The 25,412-nt window shown below is 41.0% G+C and overlaps 2 protein-coding genes across 2 annotated transcripts; both read left to right on the forward strand.

The window, feature by feature from the left end:
* The first annotated feature begins 2,654 nt into the window (after nt 1–2,654).
* Nucleotides 2,655–8,612, forward strand: LOC134198376 (uncharacterized). Its single transcript, XM_062667753.1, has 3 exons — nt 2,655–5,518; nt 8,181–8,237; nt 8,306–8,612. The coding sequence occupies exons 1-3, from the start codon at nt 2,655–2,657 to the stop codon at nt 8,610–8,612; spliced, it is 3,228 nt and encodes a 1,075-aa protein (XP_062523737.1).
* Nucleotides 8,613–11,442: 2,830 nt separating this feature from the next.
* Nucleotides 11,443–15,374, forward strand: LOC134198554 (uncharacterized). The gene is made up of 3 exons (XM_062667967.1): nt 11,443–13,788; nt 13,851–14,126; nt 14,822–15,374. Exons 1-3 carry the CDS (start codon nt 11,517–11,519, stop codon nt 15,226–15,228), a joined length of 2,955 nt encoding a protein of 984 aa, XP_062523951.1. The 5' UTR covers nt 11,443–11,516; the 3' UTR covers nt 15,229–15,374.
* The last annotated feature ends 10,038 nt before the right edge of the window (nt 15,375–25,412 follow it).

Genomic DNA, 25,412 nt, shown 5'->3' on the forward strand with positions numbered 1-25,412 from the left:
ATAAAGCATCACGAAAATCTCCTTTGCTCAAATGAAAACCATGTTCTTCAACCGGTAAAATGGATAGCCAATTTGATGCACCCTTTTCAGAGGCAAGTTCAACGCATCGTTTTATAGATGCTGGGCAATTAGCTTCTATTTCTACTAAAGCTTGTTTCTGAGAAGCCCGTTTTTCAAATTTTGTGGCAGATTTTTCTTTCTGGGCAGCTTCGACAGCCACATTGTAGCACTGTTCTTGTTGTATTATGAGAGCTGCTAATGGTGCTGTGATACGACAGGAAGACTTGAACTCACCATCGGACGTGTGAGTTGGATTAGTCAAGTTTAAAGCTCCAAGTCGACAAGGTAGAGCCAACAAATCTCTCACGTCTTGGCTACAATATTGCTGGCCGGTTATGGCAGGAATGAAATAATCACGAATGGCTTCCTCAAGCGGCTGCATCATGGAAGAGATGTTTTCGACAGTTCTTGATATGTATGACCATAGTAGTAGCAGTAGTAGTAGTAGTAGTAGTAGCATTGGTAGTAGTGGTGGCAGTGGCGGTGGTGGTGCTGGTGGTGGTGCTGGTGGTGGTGGTGGTGGTGGTGGTCACAATCTACTTAGTGAGGCAAGCCTCACTGTTGATTAAGTCCATGTCATAACATTTTAGAGGCCTGTGCTTGGCTGATTTACTTCCGCGAATGCACAATACAGAAGATCTTATTAGAGAAAAGCTGATCCGACATCTCAGAAGTTCTATCACTGAACTATTTCCTTTTCAGTTTTGTTGGCAATTAAACTGGCAAGATGTTTGTAGAAGGTGGAAGTTTCAGAGCCTATGCCACCGGTAGAGAAAAAAACCAACAGAGTGAAGCTGGCATGTTTCACTTCCAGTAGTTGCTGCTCATATTCACGTTTTTTTCCACATTCATGGATGTTGAATGCTGATCTGAAAGAGCCTTGACTATTGGAGCACACGTTTGGGTAAAATACCCTTACATCAACAAATGCACTGTCTAGACTCCTCTCGCTGAAAGATCAAGTCTAGACTCGTCAGACATGTTCGCTGTTTTCTTCTGAAACTTTTTTTCTCCAGTCAGAGGTTGTAACATCGGTTCTATCGCTACATCATGACACACTTCAGTCAAAAGATCGGCAGTTATATCCCTAATTTGATTGTGCCTTAGCGTCGGAAAGCCACCTTTAGAACATACTATTGCATTGTCAACGTTGAAAGCAGATCCACAGACACATTTTGAAGGTAGATTTGGTAACATCCAACCATAGCGCATGCACAAAGCATCACGAAAATCTCCTCTGCTCAAATGAAAACCATGTTCTTCAACCGGTAAAACGGATAGCCAATTTGATGCACCTTTTTCAGAGGCAAGTTCAACGCATTGTTTCATGGATGCTGGGCAATTAGCTTCTATCTCTACTAAAGCTTGTTTCTGAGAAGTCGGTTTTTCAAATTTTTGTAGCAGATTTTTCTTACTGAACAGCTTCGACAGCCACATTGTAGCACTGTTCTTGTTGTATTATGAGAGCTGCTAATGGTGCTGTGATACGACAAGAAGACTTGAACTCACCATCGGACGTGTGAGTTGGATTAGTCAAGTTTATACCTCCAAGTCGACAAGGTAAAGCCAACAAATCTCTGACGTCTTGGCTACAATGTTGCTGGCCGGTTATGGCAGGAATGAAATAATCACGAATGGCTTCCTCAAGCGGCTGCATCATGGAAGAGATGTTTTCGACAGTTGTTGATATGTATGACCATTGACAAGCCAAGCCATGAGTAAATGCAGAATAAGCAACATGTTGTGTTAATGCAATCTCTGACAATCGTTTTATTTGCACGACCCACTTATCTACCTTTCTGCTGATATTCTTCAACAAAGGATGAACTAGCAAGAGCAGCACCAAGGTGTCTCTTCCCTGATGTTGTTACCTGGACAGAAGTGTCTCCAAAAATATCTTTTGCCTGCTCCTGCTTGTTCTCTTCCACGATCAGCCATGTTTTGTCAGCATTAGCAAAATAGCCAAATTCTGGTCCATGCTCTGTAATAGCATCCCACCATTTTCTCACATTCTTAATGGATGCTGCCCCAGTAGCATCATCAGCAAACCAAACTTGCTTGCACGTACCCATAACTTTGGTGATGAGTGGACTAATGCCAATCACATACATTGACATGGCCAGAGGGTCACCCTGTGTAGTACCTTCAGTTGACTGTATAGTCTCTCCTCCAATCACATACATCAATATGTCAACTCTGTAAGTGTTAAATAAAGCTGTTGCAATAATGGGGCATAGTATGCGAGCATTGTGCAAAGCAACTCGACGGTTCAAAGCATTGAACGCATTACGTGCGTCTACCAACAGAACACAGTCTCTAGCATCATCTTCAAGTATTGCTCTCATTGCATGAACAGCTCCTTCACATCCTCCTTCTTGACCAGCACATACTTGCAAAGGCCCTGAATAACAGCAGACATCATCCTTCACTATAGACATTATTGATTTGGCAATGATCCTTCTGAACGTTTCTCCAATATCAATTGGACGTAGACCAGGAGACTTGTTCAATGGGATTAGTCGACAATCTGCTAGTGCTTGGATTCCTCTTGGGTCAACAAATTCTTAGTAGTAGTAGTAGTAGTAGTGGAATCAATGAGGAATGCATCTCTAAGAGCACGCAGAATTGTCAGCATGAACGACAGGGAGCTAGGTAGCTCAAAGAGCCCGGTTCAAGTAGAGGAAGCTCCTCCAGTCATTTCAGCAGAGACTGGAACTGCATATCAGTCTGTCACACAACAAGAAGTCGTTCTTCATGAAGCTTCTCAAGATCAATCTAGTGATGCCATTGACCTGCCAGCTATCCCTCAGTACAGAGTGTCACTGCCTCCTAATTTCAACTGGGGTGGTGTACCTGGAGCAGATATAAAAGATCAGATAGACCAAGCATATCGTGAAGTCGTTCATTGGAAACGGAATTTATTTCAAGTGCCTTACGGATCCTCTGGTGGACACTTCGTTTCTGAACTTACAAGGCTATTTTATGCATTTGCAAATGAATCTGATCTCGAGTCAGTCGCAATAACTGCTGCTATGCTCATGCCTCATCTGTTGCTCCAAAGACCTCACACTAGATCCAGTGTACAACAGAACTCCTCTTGTTTAAGTCGTCGATTGGAAACCTGGAAAAAGGGTGACATAGGAGGTTTGATTGCAGAAGGCAGAACGATCCAGTCTCATCTTCGATGCCACAGTACTCGGAATTGTCCTCAGGATAGAGAGTGTGATCAATCAAGAAAAGTTGCACTTTTATTGCAAAAGGGAAATATCAATGCTGCCCAGCGACTCCTATCAGATGAGGACAACTGTGGTTTACTAGAACTAGACGAATGTATTCCTGGCTCTCACAAGTCAGTTAGAGATGTTCTGAAAGACAAACACCCTGACCCAGCTCCTATGTTTAAGGAAGCTGTCCTGGACTCCAAATCTCAGGCACCTCCTACACATCCCATTCTCTTCGACAAGATTGATGGCTATCTCATTCGTGCCATGTCACTTAAATGCCAGGGTGCTGCAGGTCCATCAGGCTTAGATGCGGCTGCATGGAGGCGTTTGTGCACTGGATTCAAAGTCTTGTCTAGAAATCTCTGTGACTCAATAGCTTCAACAACTCGCAGGATTGCAACGCAGTTTATCGACCCGAGTGGGATTTCGGCTCTGGTTGCTTGCCGGCTAATACCCCTGGACAAGAGACCTGGTGTCAGACCAATTGGAGTTTGTGAAACACTTCGTAGAATAATTAGCAAGGCTGTCCTGAGTGTGGTAAAGTCAGATATTTTGAACGTAGCCGGACCCCTACAACTCTGTGCTGGTCAGAACGTCGGATGCGAGGCTGCCATACACGCTATTCGAGGTATTTATGATGAAGATGAAACAGAGGCCGTGCTATTTGTAGACGCAACCAATGCTTTCAATACTTTGAACCGTCAAGTTGCTCTGGCTAACATATCTGTCAACTGCCCAGCCATCTTTCCAATCTTGGCCAACACGTATCGACAACCTTCTTTATTGTTTGTAGGTGGAGAAACGTTGCTTTCTAGTGAAGGAACAACTCAAGGAGATCCCTTAGCGATGCCAATGTATGCTCTGGCCACAATTCCACTTCTAAAGAGTGTGCAGACGAATGGTACAAAGCAGGTATGGTATGCAGATGATGCAGCTGCTGGAGGCTCGCTAGACTGTCTACATAAATGGTGGAACAGGTTGGTTGACTTAGGTGCTATGTTCGGGTATCTTCCAAATCCCAAAAAGTCATGGTTGCTAGTGAAATCAGGAAATATTGACAAAGCTACACATCTCTTTGAAAATACCAATATCAACATTACTACAGAAGGACAAAAGTACCTTGGAGGTGCTATTGGAAACAAAGATTTCTGCAATAACTTCCTGCAAGAAAAGGTGACCAATTGGAAGTTACAAGTAGAGCGACTCAGTTGCATTGCCCAAACTCAACCACAAGCTGCTCACTCGATATTCACACGGGGTCTGATTGGACGCTGGAAATTTGCACTCAGAACCAATGAAAACTTTGCAGAGTACCTTAATCCTCTGGAGGAGGCGTTACGATCCAAACTGATTCCCGCCATAACCAATAGAAGTACTCCAGGAGACAAGATGAGAAGGCTTTTTGCACTACCACCTCGACTAGGCGGCCTTGGAATTGTAGATCCACGTTCGTTGACTTGTGAGCTGGAATACTCAAAGTTAATTTGTGCGCCACTGGTCAACCGAATTGTGCAACAAGAAACAAACCTGGATAACGTTCCTACCAAGCAGAATTCTATGAAAGCTAGCATTCGCCAGCAAAAACATCTAGCACAAAAGTCTTATTCTGAAATCACTGTCAATGATCTATCTGTGGAATTGAAACGTTCAGTTGAATTGGCCTGTGAGAAGGGTGCCTCCTGCTGGCTGACCGCAATCCCACTAGAGCAACACGGATTCACTTTGCACAAATCTGCGTTTCGGGATGCCCTGTGCCTCAGATACGGTTGGCACCCGTCCAACCTCCCAGACATATGTCCATGTGGATCTAAATTCTCAGTAGATCACTCTCTGTCATGTCCAACAGGAGGATACCCCAGCATCCGCCATAACGAGGTCCGCGATTTATTTACCAACTTGTTGACAGAGGTTTGCCACGATGTACACAAAGAGCCCGTTCTGCAACCTCTCAACGGCGAGGTGTTTCAAAAACGCTGTACTACCTCTGACGAAAATGCCAGACTTGATATTGCTGTCAGTGGATTTTGGGGTGGGCACTTCCAACGAACTTTCTTTGACGTCAGGGTCTTCAACCCTAATGCCTCATCCTACAAATCAGTGCAGATCCCGTCATTATATAAACGGCAGGAACAAGAGAAGAAAAGGCGATACGAGGAACGAATTAATAACGTGGAGCTTTCATCGTTCACGCCAATCATTTTAGCATGCACTGGAGGATGCAGTAAACTGACGTCTATTTTCTTGAAAAGACTAGCCTCACTTTTATCGGAAAAGCACCACACCGAGTACAGCACAACTATCAACTGGCTGAGATGTCGACTGTCATTTGCACTCCTTCGGGCCTGCGTGATGTGTTTGCGAGGATGCAGGTCCCAGCTTCACAGAACCTCAAGGGACTTCAACATTCTGCTGGAAGCAGCAGAAAGTAGATTATAGAAGACTGTTTATCTCAAAGTTGTTACAACCTAGAAACTTGTTGCTATAGAGGAAGCTTTTACATACAGTAGTAGTATGTAGTAGTGTGTTAGCAGATGCCGTTTGATTGTTCAAATACACCAGTTCTCAGTAGTAGTAGTAGTAGTAGTAGTAGTGGTAGTAGTAGTAGTGGTGATGGTAGTGGTGGTGGTAGTGGTAGTTTATATGTCTTCTCATTCCTCTAGACAAACAGCCGGATGTGAGACTGATTGGTGTGTGTGAAATAGTAATAAGAATTATTGGCAAGGCCATACTTTCAATAGTTTGAAAGGATGTTTTGAAAGCAACAGGTTGTATGCAACTATGTGCTGGCCAAACTTTAGGTTGTGAAGCTACCTTTCATTCTATACGCTCTATTTACGAAGATTCTGAAATGGAAGCAATTACTTATAGATGCTACGAATGCATTTAACAGCTTGAATAGACAAATAGCCTTGAGGAACATATCGAGACTTTGCCCACCCATTCATTCTATTTTTATCAAAACCTAAAGAAACCCGTTTTATCTGATGGTTGGTTGTGAACCCGCTTATTGTCACAGAAAGGGACGACACAAGCAGACCCTCTGGCAATGGCCATGTATACACTAGCTACAGTCCCCCTTATCACAAAAATTACCACAAACGGATGCAAGCAAATTTGGTATGCAGATGATGCAGCAAGTGGAGGAAGACTTTCTTCAATCAGAAAGTGGCGGCAACAGATCATTGATATTGCCCCCAAATATGGCTATTATCCGAATCAGTCAAAGTCATGGTTGATAGTCACGCCTCAGCACTTGAATCGAGCACAACATCTACAATGACACGGAAATTCAAATAACGACAGATGGCCACCATTACTTAGGCGCATGCAGCGGTATGAGAAATAACATTTTGCGGCAACTTCCTCAAGAGCAAAGTACAATCATAGTAACAAGAAATAGAACGGTTGTCACTGATAGCTGAAATACATCAACAAGATGCATATACAACCTTTACTCATGTGGTTATTGTACGATGGACATACATATCCACATGCAATGACCATTTGTCTCAATTTATCAATCTTTTGAAAAACACAATTGACTCTGAATTCATCCGCGCCATTACTAAGCGCCCTCCAACAGGTAATCTAATGAGAAGTCTTTTTGCTCTTCCTACACACTTGGGTGGTTTCCTATCAATCCAGCATTACTTGACAAAGAATACAAGAACTTACTGAGAGCTACACAACCTCTGATCAATCGCGTAGTACAGCAAAGTCATGAGTTGGTAGATGCCTGTGAACAGCTACAGTCAATCAAGTATTTAGTTAAACGTATCAAAGCGCATGAAACAAAGCTGGATGCAGAAACACTAACTTCGAAACTTTCAAATGATTTGAAACGTACAGTGGATTTGTCATCAGAAAAATGAGCTTCATTGTGGCTTACAGTCCTACCTATAGAAACTCATGGTTTTTTTGCACTCAGCAAATCTGAGTTTGGAGATGCTTTATGCTTACAATATGGCTGGCGACCACCTTATCTACCTGACAGTTGTACTTGGAGTCACATCTTCACTATCAACCACGCAATGTCATGTGCAAAGGGAGGCTTCTTTACAATCAGACTTAACGAGCTGCGAGACGTTTTAGCTGGCATGATGTCAGATGTCTGCTGTGATGTTCATACTGAACCCACTCTTCAGCCTCGAAATGGAGAGGTACTGCCAAAGCAAACAACCACTAGGAATGACGAATCACGCCTGGACATTTCTGCTTGTGGTTTCTATCAAAGTCATTTCCAAAAAACCTACTTTGACGTGCGCGTTTTCAATCCTACTCCAGAGTCAATACTATGACATCTAGTATCACATCATGTTATTGAAAACAAGAACAGGAGAAAAGAGGAAATATGAAAACCGATTGCAGCGATTGGAAATGGCTTCCTTTACACCTCTTATCTTTGCATGTACCGGTGGAGCAAGCAAATTGACAACTACCTGCTTAAAGAAGTTATCATTTCTCCTTTCAGAAAAAAGGACATTTCATTCAGTGTAGCAATTGTCTGGATAAGGTGCAGAGTAGTGATTGCAAGGCTGTAGGTCTGGCAGAAAAGCCTTGTAATCAACCATTAGCTTACTTTCTGTGTGCGCAGGGAATTGGCTTTACAAATAGTCTAGATGTATGTTTTGATTAAACTTTAATCAATGAATGACTGTTCTCCTGTTAGTGGTTGCAGTATTATTGTTATTTATGTATAATATGTTCTACAGTATTTAGTTTGTTGCAATGTATCATAGTATGATCTATTCGAATACACAATTTCATTCAGTAGTTGCAGTAGTGAATACCCAGTTCTTCCCAAGCACATTGCCATGCCATGACGAACTCTTCAGATCAGACTGAGCCTGTCTATGACATACTCTTTTGAGCCATAGATTGTTCACTTATTTGTAGGATGGCACTTTGTTCTTCTGGATCAGCTGGTCCAAGGGGAATGGATGCTGCTATATTGTAGCGTTTTGCAACAGTTTCAGGGGCTCTTCCAATCTTTTGTTTGATGTATTTCCTTCATTTGCAAGGTATTTGCCGTCTCAATGTGTAGATCCAAAGGGAGTTGCTGCCTTCTTTGCTTGTCATTTAATATCACTGAACAAGAATCCAGGCATCCGACCCATTGGTGTCTGTAAAATCATTTGCACAGTTATTGGAAAGGCCATGTTATCAGTAGTAGGAGGTGATATTCAGTCAGTAACAAGAGCAATACAACTTTGTGCTGGACAACAAGGAGGTCGTGAAGCAGCCGTGCACGCATTGCAGAAAATCTACGACGATGGCTATGTCGATAGCATACTTTGGTTGACGCTACAAACGCTTTCAACAGCCTAAACAGCAGCCTTACGTAACATCTAGTTCCTGCCCTACAATTCACACCCTACTTGTCAATTACTACTGCCAACCATCTTTGCTCTTTGTTGGAGGTGAAACAATTTTATCTCAAGGATGAACTACTCAGGGAGATCCCTTAGCAATGGCCATGTATGCTCTGGCCACTGTGCCACTCATAAAAAATACATACAGATGGCAGTTGACAAGTCTGATATTCTGATGCTGCTGCAGTTGAATGAAATATAGACTCTACTTTCGAATGGTGGAAGCAATTACACAAATTGTGTCGGAAATTTGGTTCCTTTCCTAATGGCAAGAAGTTCTTGTTTTTTGTTAAACTTCATTTTGAAGACAAGGCTTGTGATATTTTTGGAACACAAACATCAGCATCACAACCTCTGGTCGATGTTAACTCTGAGAATTACTGGGATCCGCCAAAGATTCCAGCAAACAAAAGTCAGTTATTGGATTGACCACATTGAAAAGCTTGCGTTAATTGCCAAGTTTCAGCCACATGTTGCCTACTCTGCATGGACTTCAAGGAAAATGGACTTATGCTCTCAGGTCAAGCCAATTCACCTCTGAGACATTATAGCCATTGGAAGCAAGCATCAGAAACACACTCATTTCAGCTCTCACCGTTTGCAGCAGTTCAAGAGATGTTATCAGACACCTGATGGCCTATCCTGCTTGGCTTGGCGGTCTTGGAACACCAAACCCTACATCAATGGTGACAGAGTTTTCATATTTTATAGATATAACTGAATTGTTTAAATTGGAATTCAATGATATCCAAATATCTTTGGATAAAAATTGTATTCCTAATAACAACAGCCATGTAGCAACAGCAGTAGACAAAGAGACCAAACATCAAACAAGACAACATTTATTTCATTCATCGTAATCCTGTCACTGGTGTGCCACAACACTAAGTAGGTGTTTTGATACTGTTAGGTTGAGTTAATTATCAAGTAAGGATTGAAATTGATTGTATGCAAACCATTTATATTGAATGTTAGGATAAAAATTCAAAGAATTCAATGCAATAGGAATTGAAAGATATCTACACCGCTTGTTGAGCACGTTCTTCGGCAGCAGTTCGACTTATTTGATGTCAGTCACCAACAAAATTTGATAAAGACGAACAATCAAAGATTGAAAACAACATGCAACCAAAGCAAAAGCTGATATACTGCTGAATGGTTTACCTTCAAATCTGAAAAGATCCGATGAACTTGCTCAAGAAAACGTGTATCCAGTTAGTTGACTGTACTTCCTTTAGTTGAACATGGGTTCTTCCTCAATAAATCTGCTTCCAAGATGCAATTCATCTCAGGAATGGATGGCGTCTTCAACGTCTGAGTGAGCATTGTCCTTTTGCTGCTTCTTTTACTGTTGATCTTGCTGTAAATTGCCATAAATGTGGATTTATATCAATACGACACAATGAAGTTTAATACTTCTTTGGACAATTATTGGATGAAATCAGGTATGATGTCTTGACTGAGCTCACTGTACAGCCTTTGAACTGAGAAACTGTGTCTGGTTGCTCCTCTATCAAAGAAGACGAGGCATTATTAGACATAGTAGCCTTTGGAGTAGGAGGTGGATGGTTTGAAAAAACTTACTTTGATGTTCTTTTATTCAACCCAAACTTTCTAACATACCAGTCATTGTCACTAGAATCATGCTACCGACGACATGAGCAAGAGAAGTGACGCAAGTATGAACAACGAGTCACAAGAATAGAACATGCCTCTTTTACTCTAATTATTTTATGTTGTACTGGAGGAAAAAGTAAAACCATGAATGTCTACTTTCCTGAAGAGACTTGCTTCGTTGCTGGCTGACAAAAGAGTCACATCTTATGGGTCTTCTATTCACTGTATCAGACGTCTATTTCACTTCTCACTTATCAGAGCAGGAGTTACCTGTCTTAGACGATGTCGTGCAAGACAATTCAGCAACAGCATCAAGGGTAGCATTGCAGTAGCTATTGCTAAGGGCTACTTGTCGGTCTCTTAAGTAGCAGTAGTTAATACGCAATGTCTTTCAGTAGTAAGAATTTGATTGCTGCTTTAATTGTTAGCTATACATTGCTGTCAACATATACTTAACCTAGTGCTGCATTTTTCAAATACACCATGTCTTCCAGTGATTGTGTGTGTGTGTGTGTGTGTGTGTGTGTGTGTGTGTGTGTGTGTGTGTGTGTGTGTGTGTGTGTGTGTGTGTGTGTGTGTGTAGGTCATTGACTGTGGACCTAAGAGACCATCGGCTGTGACATGACATTAGACACTGGAGTACTTGTGAGACTTCGAGTGCTCACACAACAGCAGGCCCAGTGTTCCCTGAGTAGCACATAAGGCCCAGTTTAAAAGCTAGGTGCGTGATCTCTGAGAGGCGGCTCCTGATGTTTAGGTTAGGTTGGTTTATGTGTATTTAATAAATAATATGATTATTATTATTATTTGTGTTTGTATGTGTTTGTAAAGAATTGGTTTTAGATAGCCAGAGATTTCTGCTTATAGAGTAACACCTGCACTACATTTAAACATTTCAACAATGTGACTCTCAATCCAAGTCAGTCATTTGCACAACAATATTGTTTTACATCTGCAATGCTTGTAATTGCAAGATCATTCAGAAGATCTCAACACATGGCACATCACAAATGTGATACAATGCCGTATAACAGATTGAAATGACTCATTCCTTCAGACCTTATTTGTTGCCATAGTCTAAAAGACAGCTGGCATCATCGTAAAAGATGGCCAACTTCTATGTCCGTGTGTGTGTGTGTGTGTGTGTGTGTGTGTGTGTGTGTGTGTGCGTGTGTGTGGATGTCCAGAATATACAGTTAAAGTTTATTATTGCAAGCGTGTGTTCTACTATCGTACCATTCAAATGATTGTTTTCTTATTTAATTTCAATAATCTGCTCATCAAACGAAATGATGTTGTTGTAGCTTCAACTCCTTCTGTTGTTGACCGTTTGGGTCCTGAAGGAAAAGCTCATTTTGATCAAGCATGCAAGAAAGGCAAAGTGCCAGGCAACACGGTGTTCATTGACTGTATGGGAGAGGAAGATGCGGGCAAGTCATGCCTGGAAGCTTCAATGACAGACAAACCATTTGTTGAAGGTCAGGAGAGCACGGAGGGAGTAAAGGTGAAGATGATGATCTCACAAGCAGTTGGACACGGCACCGACTGGAAAGAATTGAAAAGTGAAGAGGAGAGACAAGAGCATCTCAGCAAGCTGTTTGCAAGAGAATTTGTTGTTCATGACAAGGAACAACAGTCCAGCACAGCAAAACCAGACGAGCAAGAGCAGAGCCCACAAGCAAGTTCTACAGAATCTGATTTGAAAGCAAATGTGAATGCAAAAGCAAGCGGTTTGAAGTCAATGTATTCTGAAGCTAAGAGTGATCCAGTAGGATACGAGGATTTCAAACTTGCTAAAGAAATTGATCGAAATGTAGATGAGGCCATTAATCTCATGGAGGAGAATAAGGAGGAGATGCGCAAATTTGAAGAAATGATCAATGTGACAATGATGGACAGAGGAGGTCAAGATCAATTCCTCTCCACACATGCTGCACTGATGGCTGATAATGAGTATCAATGTACAGCTTGTTTTGTGGTTATCGATGGTTCCAAGCCACTAGATGAGAAGGTGACCACATCCAAGTTTCGTCTTGCAGATGGAACTTTTATTGAGAAACCACGAGATGTTGCTACCACAAGAGCCGACGTCATACGCCACTGCTTCACTGCCCTCTCTGCTGCCTTTCCTGCTGGCAGAAGACGCAATAAGTTTTTTGGGAAGGGGCGTGTCAAAAGGGCACCAGCAACGTTCATGTTTGCTTCTAGAAAAGATAAAGCAAAAAGTAAAAGTTTTATGGCAAGACAGGAGCAAATAGTGCAAGAAATCATCGCTGAAGAGAATTTTGGTGATCACATTGTGCCCTTTAGTGATGATCAGGTGCTGTTCCATGTTGACAACACAAAGTCAGGAACAGGCAATGCCGATCCAACGATCGTCTTGGTCAAGAAAATGATCGTTGAAATGGCTCGTGAATACTGGGATGAAGAAGAGAAGATTCCATTACCATGGGCCATCCTAGATAAGGGTCTCGGTCTGTTGAGAATGAGAAAGCACAAAGTTCTTGATCTGCACAATGTCTCCCAATTAGCTGCCAGGGTGTGTGATATCTCATTAGATGAGGAATGCAGACAAGCTCTGCGATATCTTTGCAGCCATGGAAGCATTGCATTCTATCACAATGTTGCCGGGCTCAATAAGAAGGTGCTTCCCAACATTCAGTGGGTTGCTGATGTGTTGGCCATCTTTGTCACAGTTTTGGATCGCTCAAGAATTCCTCCTGAGTTGTGGAATTATCTCAAGATGCTTCATCAAGAAGGGATCATGTCATGGAATCTTGCCAAGTATCTGATGAAGAAGGCAGGAGTAGACGAAGCAAACTACGCTGTGATCCTTATTCTTCTGCAGCTATTTAATATCATTTCAGGGGCATACTTGGCCGCTCGTTCAATTGCTCCAGATGTCGAAGTCCAACAAGGTCAGAACTTTTTTGTTCCTTCTATGGTCATCAAAGAAGTTATCAAGACCCCTTTTGCCTACCATTCAGCATTCTGCTCTCCTACGTCTCCTCCATCTCTGTTCTTTATTCCCAGAGGTTTCAATGCTTTTCTCAAGCCTCTATTTTACCGTCTTGTGACCCGCATGGTCAGCAAGTACAGAGAAGGCCCACAGCTCAGTAGAAACCAGGTGATACTTCATCTTCACAGGGAGGTGGATCTGGAATTGGTCTACACTGTGAAGGCCGTTATTGTTACCGTCTACTGTCCATCGAGATTAGGTCACAGGAAACTACCTGCAGATGAAGTGCTCCGTCCACTGTGTGACAGTGTACGAGTGACTCTAATAGAACAACTCACACAAGCGAAGGCACGAGGAATGGATGGCTTTCAGTTCGATGTCTGTGTTCATGGTGCTGTTGACAAAGTTCCACTAGAATATGATCCAAAGCAACTGGCTTCATTGGATGAATATCCAGAAAATGATATTCTGGTGGACAAAGAGAATGAAAGCATTGATGCTCCTGCTAAACTTGATGTGTGGTTTGATAACACGTCTACTAGTCATACTGTTGAAGGTACCACGTACAGCAGTATAATCAATTTTGTAGATTGACTTGTTTTCTTGTCTTTTGCACAGTTGCTGCTAACAGCGTTTATGATCCAGATGTGATTCTGTCTGCTGTATTACAGCAGGGTCATGATCGTTGGCTCTCTGTTGGTTTGAAGTTGGGGTTTACAATGAGCAAAGCCATTGAGAATACAAATGTTTTCTCTCTTGGTGCTGACAAGTTGAAGGCTTTGTTTGAAGCAAAAGCACAAGAAGTAGGACGAGATGAAGCAGCCAAAAAACTTGTAGCAGCATGTCACTGTATTCCCCAGCCAATCATTACGGCAGTAAAAGATCAACTGGCAGGTGAGAACCCAATTTGTAATGATAAGCTTTTATGAAGTGAGTTTGCTTAAGGGATTGCACATGTAATGTGCTATAGTGTAATGATATTGAATAAAACTTTGATCAAACTAAATACCGTATTCCCTTGACAATTATTTTTAGGTAATTTTAGTCAGGGAATTAATGGAAAGAGGGAGTTATCCGTGAGGGGAATTATTTTTAGAAGGAAAGTATTTTAGAGACATTGATAGTCTTGTTTTATGACAGCTTTAAGTGACTAAATTGATCATGATATGTTACTTTGTAAAATCAATAGCAGCAAGTCGAGTCTTTAAATCGTGCTCTTTGTATTAACTATTACCAAGTCCTGATTGGAGCAGTCATGTGGTTTCATAGACCTGCCACATACGTTGAAAGATTTATAGTAATAATCATTGTATGATCTTCACAAAATATCTAGTAAGTATCTGAGGTGAATATCCTGTTTATTGCAATAAAAGAAAGAAGACATCTTTCACACATTATTCATGATTATAGTTTCCTGTTATATTCACTGAATATGTTAGTAATATTTTCTTGAACTGGCGAGGTTGCATCTTCTTGTTTGCAAATGCAAATAGAAATAATTTAAGATATCAACACAGTTTCATGTAGATGATATAGTTTCATTGATTAGAAATTTGTTTACTAATTGCCATCGATTACTTTAATTTCAGGTGTTTCAGTAGCATGTCATCCAGAATCTGTTTCTGCAGAAATACAGCAGAGGGCTGACTTCAAATTGAGTGGAAGACGTCTGGTTGATGTAGCTCGTGAGATTTCTGGTTATTGGAAGGACTTTGCAGCAGTGCTTGCTCCAAACAAGTTTACCTCATCAACAGTCAGTGTAATAGAGCAGCAAAACAGATTTTCATTGTTTGGGCAAGCTCATCGAATGCTGGATGATTGGACCGATGATCTAGACAGAGGAGCTACATGTCGTTTAGTTATTGAAACATTCGTGAGAATGGACAAGAATGCTCAAGCAAACTCCATATTTGGCGCAGACTTGGTAGATTACGTAAAACGGTCATGCAGTAGACAACGTGTTCCTGCCAAGACATCAAAGTGTTTTTTGATTTGAAGCTTGTAGCTACTGAAGTTTTTACAGTATAGTTACCTATAGATAGTGATTTCACGTGAATATCCAACTTACTAGAGCAGTAGAGTAAACACAACTAAACTTCTATATGTCACCAAGAGTGAGTTTGATTGGACTTCCATTTCCTGCTCTAATAGCCATGACTAGGATGTTGTCAACTTGTGATTTGTACCACACACTGGATGGTCTTAAAATTTTACAGACAGTCAGCATTATGATTGTCTATGTCTTCCACGTGCCCTTCCCATTTCCATCCTATTAATAGTTCAAGACTAGATTCTGCATAAGTTGCAAGCCTGTGCTGCAGCATTCATGAGTGAGTGAAAACGTACATGCAACCTGTAGATCAAAGCAATAAGAAATATTTGGTTCATTATTAGTTGTTCCAACAGAGCGAACCCACAAGACAAGAAGTGTCATGCCGCGCGAGGGAAATGTCTGGTGAGGTTCCTTTGATCTTGCGAATTATTTTTTTGGCTCGGTTATGGCACATCCCGGATAGATTGGACTTGCACGTGAATGTTGGATAATTTATGTGCACGAATGGTCCACGCGTGCATACGCGAAGCAAGAATGTGTTGGGGAGTGGCGTTTGCCACCACCTGGACAGATGTTTCGACCTGCTAATGATTTGCTAGAGTACATGCCATGCAAGAGTTGTAGAAGAAAGGCGCACAATGACACCTCTGAACTACAGTTACTTCTACTAAGATTGTCGAATAAATAACATACTCAGCACGTGCAACTATGTATTACTCACAGCACCAGTTCACACCCGTATTTTGTCATCTGATACATGTACCAAAGTAGCATACTCGATCACACCATTTAGTAGCTTGATACGCCTTGTTTGGCATTTGTCTCGTTTGGCATTTGCCACCTGCCGTCTTCTTGCCACGTGTTATTATTGCTGTAGATGTAGCGGTTACAGTAGATTGACATGCTATTTGCATCACCACGTGAAGCAGATCCATTGCACTACCTTGGTTGTCCCTGGGCAACTACACACCAATTATTCAGCTGTCCGTAAGAAAATTGGTTGTCCCGAGCGCCCGGGCTATCAATTTGTCGGACACTGCCAGTGTTACAGTACACACTCATATCACTGTTATAACGTAACAAGCACTGTTTAAAGTTGTTCAAAATTGAAATGCATATGAATACTCTTTCTTTCCAATGTTTGCATGAAACAGAGGTGTGCAACTGTAATTTTTAGTTTGCCAAGCGATCAGTTATTTGTGCCAATAACAGTAACCCGGATGTTTTAATATTCACTTGACCATTCAAGCTTTCCAATTTCAAGTTGCTAAAGAAATGACGACTAATGTCTCTGTTACCAATACCTTAGTCACGTAAGCTTGTTGCCAGATAGTTGGCTCTGTCACCAAGTTTGGTGACATGGCGACAGTTGGAAACCCCTGATAATCGAAATTTCCAGTAGTATTGAGAATGTGGTCCTGAACTCTTCTAGTCGGCATATGCAGGAAATGCTTGTAGCTGTAGCAATGGAGCACAGTGTGAAATCTTCATACAGTAATTAGTGCCATTTAATTAAGACTGTCTCTTCTTATAGTTCTAGCCCAAATGGTGTAAGAATAACAAATTGATGATCTACAAGCAGTTTGTAAAGATTGGTCATGTTGTTCTTATTAGATGGTGAAACATTAGACGATGAAACGAGCTCCAGTGACAGAAAGGAGTCTCATAACATAACTCCTCTTGATGCAATTTCAAGTGTGTTAAAGCCTACATCGTATGATAAGCTGTTTATCAAGTCTTCCATACATCCTCTACACACATACATGTTTACATACATACCTGCATGCATACACTGTGTGCGTGCGCACGTGTGTGTGTGTGTGTGTGTGTGTGTGTGTGTGTGTGTGTGTGTGTGTGTGTGTGTGTGTGTGTGTGTGTGTGTGTGTGTGTGTGTGTGTGTGTGTGTGTGTGTGTGTGTGTGTGTGGTGATGTTTGGGCAATGTTGAGGCACATCGCGGATGTCAATCTCTCCCCTCCGGATATATATTACACGTGCACAGTAGACAATTCACGTGCATTGTAGGCAATTCACGTGCACAAATCGCGTAAACATCTGTGTGAGCGACAAAGCACCAGTCAACGTCTGTTGTTGTATGACTTCAAAACTGCCTCATGTTTTAGATTCGTTCTGCAAAAAGAGAGGTAGGCATCAACAGGTACAGCTTTGAATTGCTTCTGTTCATGAATTGATATTGTACATATGCTTAGAGAACCATTAATCTTCTGAACAGACGAGACTGTGATGCATTTGACTTTCCAAATGTCAATACAGAAAGAGGAATGATCGTCAACGTTCCTGTAGCGACCCAGTTCAGTATTTCACACACAAGCACGATGATGCCTGGCGAGTCAGCTTGTAGAAACCTATCTAGCCAACTCGCGAGCTACTGAGTCATCACCAGACAAATCAAGACGACACCTACGCTGCAGGCTTCCATTCTGGAATTTACGACAATCACGGGATTCATGAGTTTGCAGCAATTTGTGATGCCAAAGAAATTGCATTCAGGTTTTGACTATTAGTTATAGAAGCTGGGAGTGTTATACCAGTTTATTTTATTGTTTACCAAGTTTCAAAAGTACATATAGTCTGCTACTCTTAGAACATTGCATCGCTTTCTGTACGGTTGTGGAAATGAATGGTGTAGGGAGAGTACTGTAGATACATGTAGGTACATTTCTTTACCAAAACCTGATACTCTTAGAGTCTATGTCATCATCGATTCTACATGATAGCTGTACAACAGAAACTTCAACCGTTACTCCTAGGCATTTTTTGTAAATTATGAAACTATATAGCTGCTGTTCTTAGTAAGAGAGGTTACAGGTATTCAAACCTGAAATACATTTTGCACTCCGCAATTGGATAATGTCATGTGTTATGGTAAGCAAATATCTCCCACTAACAACACATGAACTAATGAATAGAGCAGCAAGTGCAGGTATGTCCCTTTGGGGGTTCGGGGGGGGGGGTGAGTCAAATGAACTGACCGACATCAAATGAAGGTGTGCTCGTACCTCTGTACACGACCACTCTGCATGCAATATTTGCACCAGATCTAGAAGCTGTAACTGCTGAAGTGCTGGCCAGGGTTCCAAGTTCCAGATGTAGTTAGATTGATGTAAGCAGATTTAGACTCCAAGACTGCTTGGTGCGTAATGTGCAATGTATACATCAGCATTACATTTATACTATTCACATTTACCAATGTCTTCCAATAGACTTGGTAATTAATAAATAGAATCAATAAAACAGAGCATGTTGAACTGACTGGGAGGTCCACTAGAGCACATGCAGAAAGATTCTTAGAACCAATATATTAAAACACTTACGCAGTTAGCTCATTGTTAACAACAATGGCTAACATTTGTAATTGGTCTTATGTCTTGCCTGCACCTGAGATAATGCTTGTTGCATCCCTGTCCTCTAAAAAGTGAAAACAAAAGCAGTTAAATATAGCAGTGAATGAGTGACTGTGCATATATGAAAACATTTGTACCTTGGTTTTTGTACGGGGTTTTACAAATTCAGAAATGGTCTCAATATTAGGTCTCGATCTGCTCTTTCTTCAAAGGATTTTCTGCTATACAACAATGCAAAAGTAGGCACAAATGCTCAACTAACCAAGTTTACAACCTTGCAATGCAATTTGGAGTTGGACACCTCTTGTGACATCTAAATATGATCATTTTCAACAACATTGAATGAATTCCAGCATTTCAGAATTCGCTATATTTAGACGGGATAAAACTCAATTGACTCAATTGCACATATCAGTCGAACGTTTGAACGTGGGCAGTGTCCCGTCTGTAATTTGGCACCGTTTCTGACTGGTCTTTGACATGTCTATGAAGAGGTATTTTGTGCGAGATGGTTTCTTCTTCATTCCTCTCACTAGTAATATATCGCAGATCACAGTCTGTCCGAGAGTTCACCAGAAGCAAATGTACGACACTAGTTTGGCCAAAGATCAGTCCCTAACAAGGGACTATCATATCTGTGTCTGATAATTATAAGAATTCGCAGCTCACTGATCCTCAGCGTAGGGTAATGATGCCGAGCGAGACAGCCTGCAGACGTCTGAGTATATATACTACTCTGTTGAGTTACATGAAGAGAATCCTGACAAATGCTACGCTGCAGGCTTCCTCTTTGGAGCATTTGACCTTGGTGCTATTCACGAGTTCAGAGTCATCCATGAAGCAAAGAAAATTGCTTCACAGCGTAAGCTTTGAAATATAAATAGATTAATTACAAATTTTGCTACTAATGAGATAGAATAGTCTTCCCATTTGCCCTTGAAGGGCCACAATCGCTTGTCAGACTGGTTTAATTAATGAACTGTGACTTTGTTACCTTCGACTGTTGGTTTTATGAAAGCTATGTTACCTTTCACGTTGCTAAGCACACTGTCTAAATGTCAGTAAGAATTATGTGACAATAAATGTCTTAGCAGATCACAAGCACACTAATGTAAGAGCTAGCAACCATATCAAAGCCAATGTGTAAACTCAAGTTGGAATAAAAATGAATAGTCAATCATCAGGTCTTTCCTATAGCGCAGCGCCGAGGCGCCGCGCCGAGCTGTGGTGATGACGCTATGGTGATGACTGTATCTCAAATGATGGTCGATAAGGAATGCCAAAAAGTTACTTGACGGCAACAGCACGTAATTTTATCTGCCCAAAGCGTAATTACTTGACGGCAGAGCAGCATCCAATTATCTACAGGGTTACAAGTCTGTCACGCGTTGACCTGACATTAGTCCCAGCTCACCACACCCACAGCTTTAATTGTAATTGGCATTTCTTCAGCGCGACCTTGTACACATAATCCTGTAGATAACTAGGTGCTTGTCTGCCGTCAAGTAGATTTGGACGGATAATTACGTGTTGTGTAGTCAAGTAACTTTTGATTTCATTGTCAACCCTCATTTGAGGTAACTGTTTACTAGGTGTGAGGTCTTTATCATTCTTGTTTAGTGTACGCTAACAGATCGATTTACAGAGTGTAACAGGAATAACAATATAACATTTTACAGTATGTTTTACTCACAGGACTACTAGTATGCATAGTAAGCTGTACAAGATCTCTTATCACCTCTGACTACAACAGTACATCCCATGATAAGTTCATACTCTGACAGCATTCCAATCAGTTCAGGTCTTCAAGCAGCTGTGACATGTCTTCCATATCCTACAGTGGCTTTAGGCTGGATACTGTTAGCAAAGATCTGTACCCACCAGACGCTCCTGTAAATTTGTTTGTTGTGCTAAAAGACAGTAATGCATATCACCTTGACCTAGTGACTATCCATGTGGCATGTGTTCCTACCACGCTATTATGACATTTATGTCAGTGCGACACCAATAAGTCTGACAATCATTAATTAAATAAAGTTACTTCTTCTGTCTAGGATAAGATCTCCCCGTGTCAGGTGTAGTAAGGAAATAGCAGGGAATTCAAGGTTACACCATGGTTACCGTGCTTTGAGAACATGGGAATTGCAAGGAAAAGCAAGGTAAACCATGATTACCGTGCTTTCAAGGCATGGTAAGAACTGGGCATTCATGGTCACCCTAGATTCCATGCTTTCATGGCAAGGTAAAATTTATGGTAAACAGGGTATGATGCCAACCTTACTTTCTATGCTTTCATGGCAAGATAGAAATCATGATAGTTTTGCTCAAGCCACATATTGTATGCTCTTCCATAGCAATATGTAATAATTATATGATACACAAATTTGAAGAATTTTACTCATATCCTACTTTATGGCATCATCATGATTATCATTATCATCATCATTATCATCTTCCAACATCATATATTATTATAAAACACAAACAAACAATATCATCAGCATAATCTCTCGTACATGTAGAGTAGTCTGCATGATTCCCATTATTATTGTAACATGCATCCAAGTCATATTAACAAACTCGTTATAATTATTTGTGATTCCGTGTGACTCCCTGTCGTTTCGTTTAATTTGGCCATCGCTCCCGTGACTCGATCCCTGTAATATATTCAAAAAGTTTCGTAGGAGTTTGGTCTCCCTATTACAAAGTTGTGGGGGCAATGTCTGCTGGTCTTGATAAAGACGATTTCGTCGTGAACGTCTTCTAGACTGACAATTCTAGGCATAAAGAAAACGAAACAAGTAAGTCTTACATAATTGGTAGTCTCATTACAGACATTCTCATTTAATCACGTACACATACATGCTGATAATGTGCACTTGAACACATGCATGCACGAACGTAAAACACATATTGTGTCGCCTCTGACTGGCTTTGCTATTTTTGCAGACAGCTAACAGCATCGGATATCTGTCTTCTTGGGGAAGCTCTCTCTTCACAATTGTCAGCATCTCCACAACTGTGTACAGCTTGTTTTTGCTGACATCAACAAGCCACCTCTGCACTATGGCGCAAATATTTGTTTCAAGAGAAACAACGGTCGGGTCCCTTCGCAGAAAAGCTTGGTAAGTTCTAGCAAAGAAGACGGTATTCCGGCGTTGAATCCTAGAACACTCACGTAGATTTTCCCATAAAACGCCTAACTCTCTAGCTAAAGCTAGGACTGTGTCTTCTTTGTCGATTTCTGTAACAGGTCCGAGCGTTCTAATCCTGATTGAAATATCGTACGCAAGCTTTTAGATCAAAACCACGAAGTCTAAGTTAAGTTAATATAAGTTCTCACGTTAAGTACTCTGAAGAGAATGGTAAACTTCTGGTGGCAGATTTGCCGAAGGTAGATGTTTTTGGACTGAAACTCATTTCACTTGCTTTTGCATTGGACAACATTCGTGCAATCTGTTTCAATAATAAAATCATCTTTTCAAATAAAACAGAACAAACAATTGCAAGCATTCTTTCACATTATACCTGGCAGATGACATTGTTCGTGCCATGGGCCAACTTTTTGATACATCCATTCATGTCTTCAAACGAGAAGCAAGAGTGAGTTCAAAGAGGCCCCAAATTTCTCACCTTTTGTGAAAGGTGTCTAAGATTATGAAAATTTAAACCCCAGAAGTTAACACCTTTAAAATTATAAAAAAAATAATTATTAAAGACAAATTGAGTAAAAACTTGTTGAAATACCATATAATGGCTCTAGTTGCTCACAAAAGGCCTGTAAGACGGTTTCTGCTCTCTTAATAGAGTCTTCAGATAATTTTGCACTAAGAAAGATAAAAAATTCCCTCCGTCAACAAGGCAAAGTGATTCAAGTAGCAACTGGGCAAAAGTCCCCAAAGACAGGGAATACCGTAAAACAAAAGCCAAGATCTGAACTCTGACGCTGCAAGACGAAGATTTATACATCAGCGCATGTCTAGCCACTTTGTATCTATGTTTATATGCAGACCTTTCCAGCGTCCTAACCACTGTAGACCTCGAGGCACTCTCTTCACATAGTCGGGAGACTTAATGTTACAAAGGCATTGGTCTATCAGCTCTCTCTAGAAACGAAAGATAACTTTCTAAATTTATGCCAATCGAGACATGAGCAAAAACAAATAGAACACTTGCCACCTTATTTCCAATATAAAATCGTTCTCCTTTGTGCTCGTTATCAATCCAAAGGTGCAACAGCGTTTTTGTGACTCCTAACAGAATACCGTGCATGTAGTCGATGACAGTGCCTCTCACTGGGTGAAAATGGCACAAAAGAAGCACCGGTGAAGGGTCTTTACTCCTGCAGTCTAATATGTACTCGTAAAATTACATGAAAGAAAATAACTGCATGGAATAGCTAGAGGACTAACTATGCATGCATACCTGTTGTTGCAATCGCACTGCTTCTCGTGCATTTCGTTTAAAGGACTCTTTCGTTCTTCCTGGAGCTTCTTCCGAGAAGGGAAAGACATGGACGTGCCCGCGTCGTCTCGAAACATGCACACCTTTTTGTTCGCAGAGTAGACAGCTGTAATTGCCAGAGTGATGAGACATACATAAAAAAACGTCAGCTTTTGCAGGTAAGTCTGCGACACAAGCAATGGCTGCAATGAACATGATGAGCACTTCCAAAAAGCTTGCAGTCAAAGCCTAAATACAGTGTATAATGATTAATTAATTAGAAACATTTCTCAGCGTGTCCTAGCTCGATCATAGGTATACTGTTCTCTAACCTTTGCGGCTTAGATTGTTCATACCTTCTACAAACAGCATTACAAGCGATGTCATAGGCGATTTGCCTTGCCCTTGCCACAGCCCACACAAAATGCAATTCTTGCGTTGAAATCTTTAGAACGAAAAGAGTAATTACTAGTAGTTTGTCTGATAAACGTCTAGTACATTACCGTATGGATGGTGGCAACTCATTGATTACGGCAAAAATAGGCCAGACGTTGGTTGATGAGGACTTGTACAGTAGTACACCATCGGTATTAAAAAGTAGAGTCACTGCAGAGCCTGTGAGAGAGTTTTGTGTTTCCTTGTAACACATTCCATGACATATGTTATTGATCGTAGAGCTGGAAGACTGCTCTCGTTTGTAATCAAGCATGATGTCCCAAACACCCGGTCCTATATATAGATCACAAAGATAACAAGTCTTAAAAAGTTAAGTTCTATTATGATCACTTAATTAGGTTTACTTTCCAAAACAAGGCGAATCTTATCTTCCAACGATGTGGTTGCAATGAATGAATGTCTTCTTTGAAACATCTGATCTTCAAGCGTGCCTTTGTACCTAAGTCTGTTCCAACAACATTCAGACTGACTCTATAGATACATAAATATTGATGACCAGAATAATTTTCTACCCTGTACAATGTGCTGTTGGGCAAGAAACGATGGAACGGTCTTCAGGAAACAAAATTCCACACTCACTACAAACGTCGTGCAAGGTGTGATCAGTTCGAAGATCAAGCAGCTTCTGACTCTTAGATGAAAGACCATCCCAGATTTTTTCACAAGAGTTTGCTGTAGGGCAGTGTAGTCTGATTAAGTGCAAGAGATCTGTTGTCATTCGCTGATTGCAGCTATGACGCGTGATGAAAGCAAGTACGGCAGTCAAGTGCTCTGACTTATTAATAGGACAGCCGTCATACAAAGGCTTGTCCATGTCGGAAGAGAAGCTATCAATGTCAATTTCTGAGTGTGTAGACGAATTATCTAGTTCTTCAGAAGATTGATCAGATATTTCACAGTCTGTTTCAAACGAGCTACCAAATATTATAAATGTTATATATAAGGAAGACTGTACTTTCCACCTTAATTAACAAACAAGCTAACCTCATTTCTACATCTTTACAATACGTGCTGTCCATTGACTGTACCTCTTCCATAAGCTTTAATCAAATTTTTGTTTAATTAATTAAGTATAAATATTTAAATTTTACAAATAATGTAAATTTATTTAATAACTTCAGCGTTTCTAAATTGAACCTTTGACGACAACAACAGCAACAACAACAATAACAACAACAACAAAGCAAGTTTAAACTTCTTTATAGACTGCTATAGTATCTGCATGTCGTACCACCTACACGTCTCGGCTGCCTGTCTGTTGTATGCTTATAATAGGCTTCAACACTATACTGACAAACATTACCGGCATGTTAGATCGTAATTGTCCTGCACTCTTGTCCATACACTGCGTACGCTTGGGAGCGACGGAACAGGTAGAAGAGTTGACTACAAAGGCAAACGAATGCATTCCACAAAGATCCGAGTATGTGCTGCCCATCTCTAGATCTACTAGATATACCGTAACTAGTCGTCGGTCTTGAAGATTTGACGTAACTCAGTGCCAGATGTCTTTGTACATTATATTTACTAATATAGGTCTTGAAACAGCGCAAACATGTTCAACAAGAATCCCCATCAAGTTTGACGTAGTCGAGTACCAATTCGTTGGACAACGTACTCATTGAATTATGTACTCATGATGGCGCGCTTGTTTCAACGTGGGATCAACCAGTACCGGTATTTTGACTGAGTGTAAGACTAGGCAAGTTGCCGACATAGTCAAGCTCGGTGAAAGAAATGGCCATCCCTCCGAAAAAATTTGCTCTAGTATCCTGGCCCGAAGAACGGCAGTACTCTGTCGTGGAATCTAGTGACCTGGTCGACAGAAGGGTAGAAGTTGGTGAAACGACTATGGTTCGCTGGGA

Source organism: Corticium candelabrum, chromosome 2, assembly GCF_963422355.1.
Source record: "Corticium candelabrum chromosome 2, ooCorCand1.1, whole genome shotgun sequence".
NCBI classification, from domain to species: Eukaryota; Metazoa; Porifera; class Homoscleromorpha; order Homosclerophorida; family Plakinidae; genus Corticium; species Corticium candelabrum.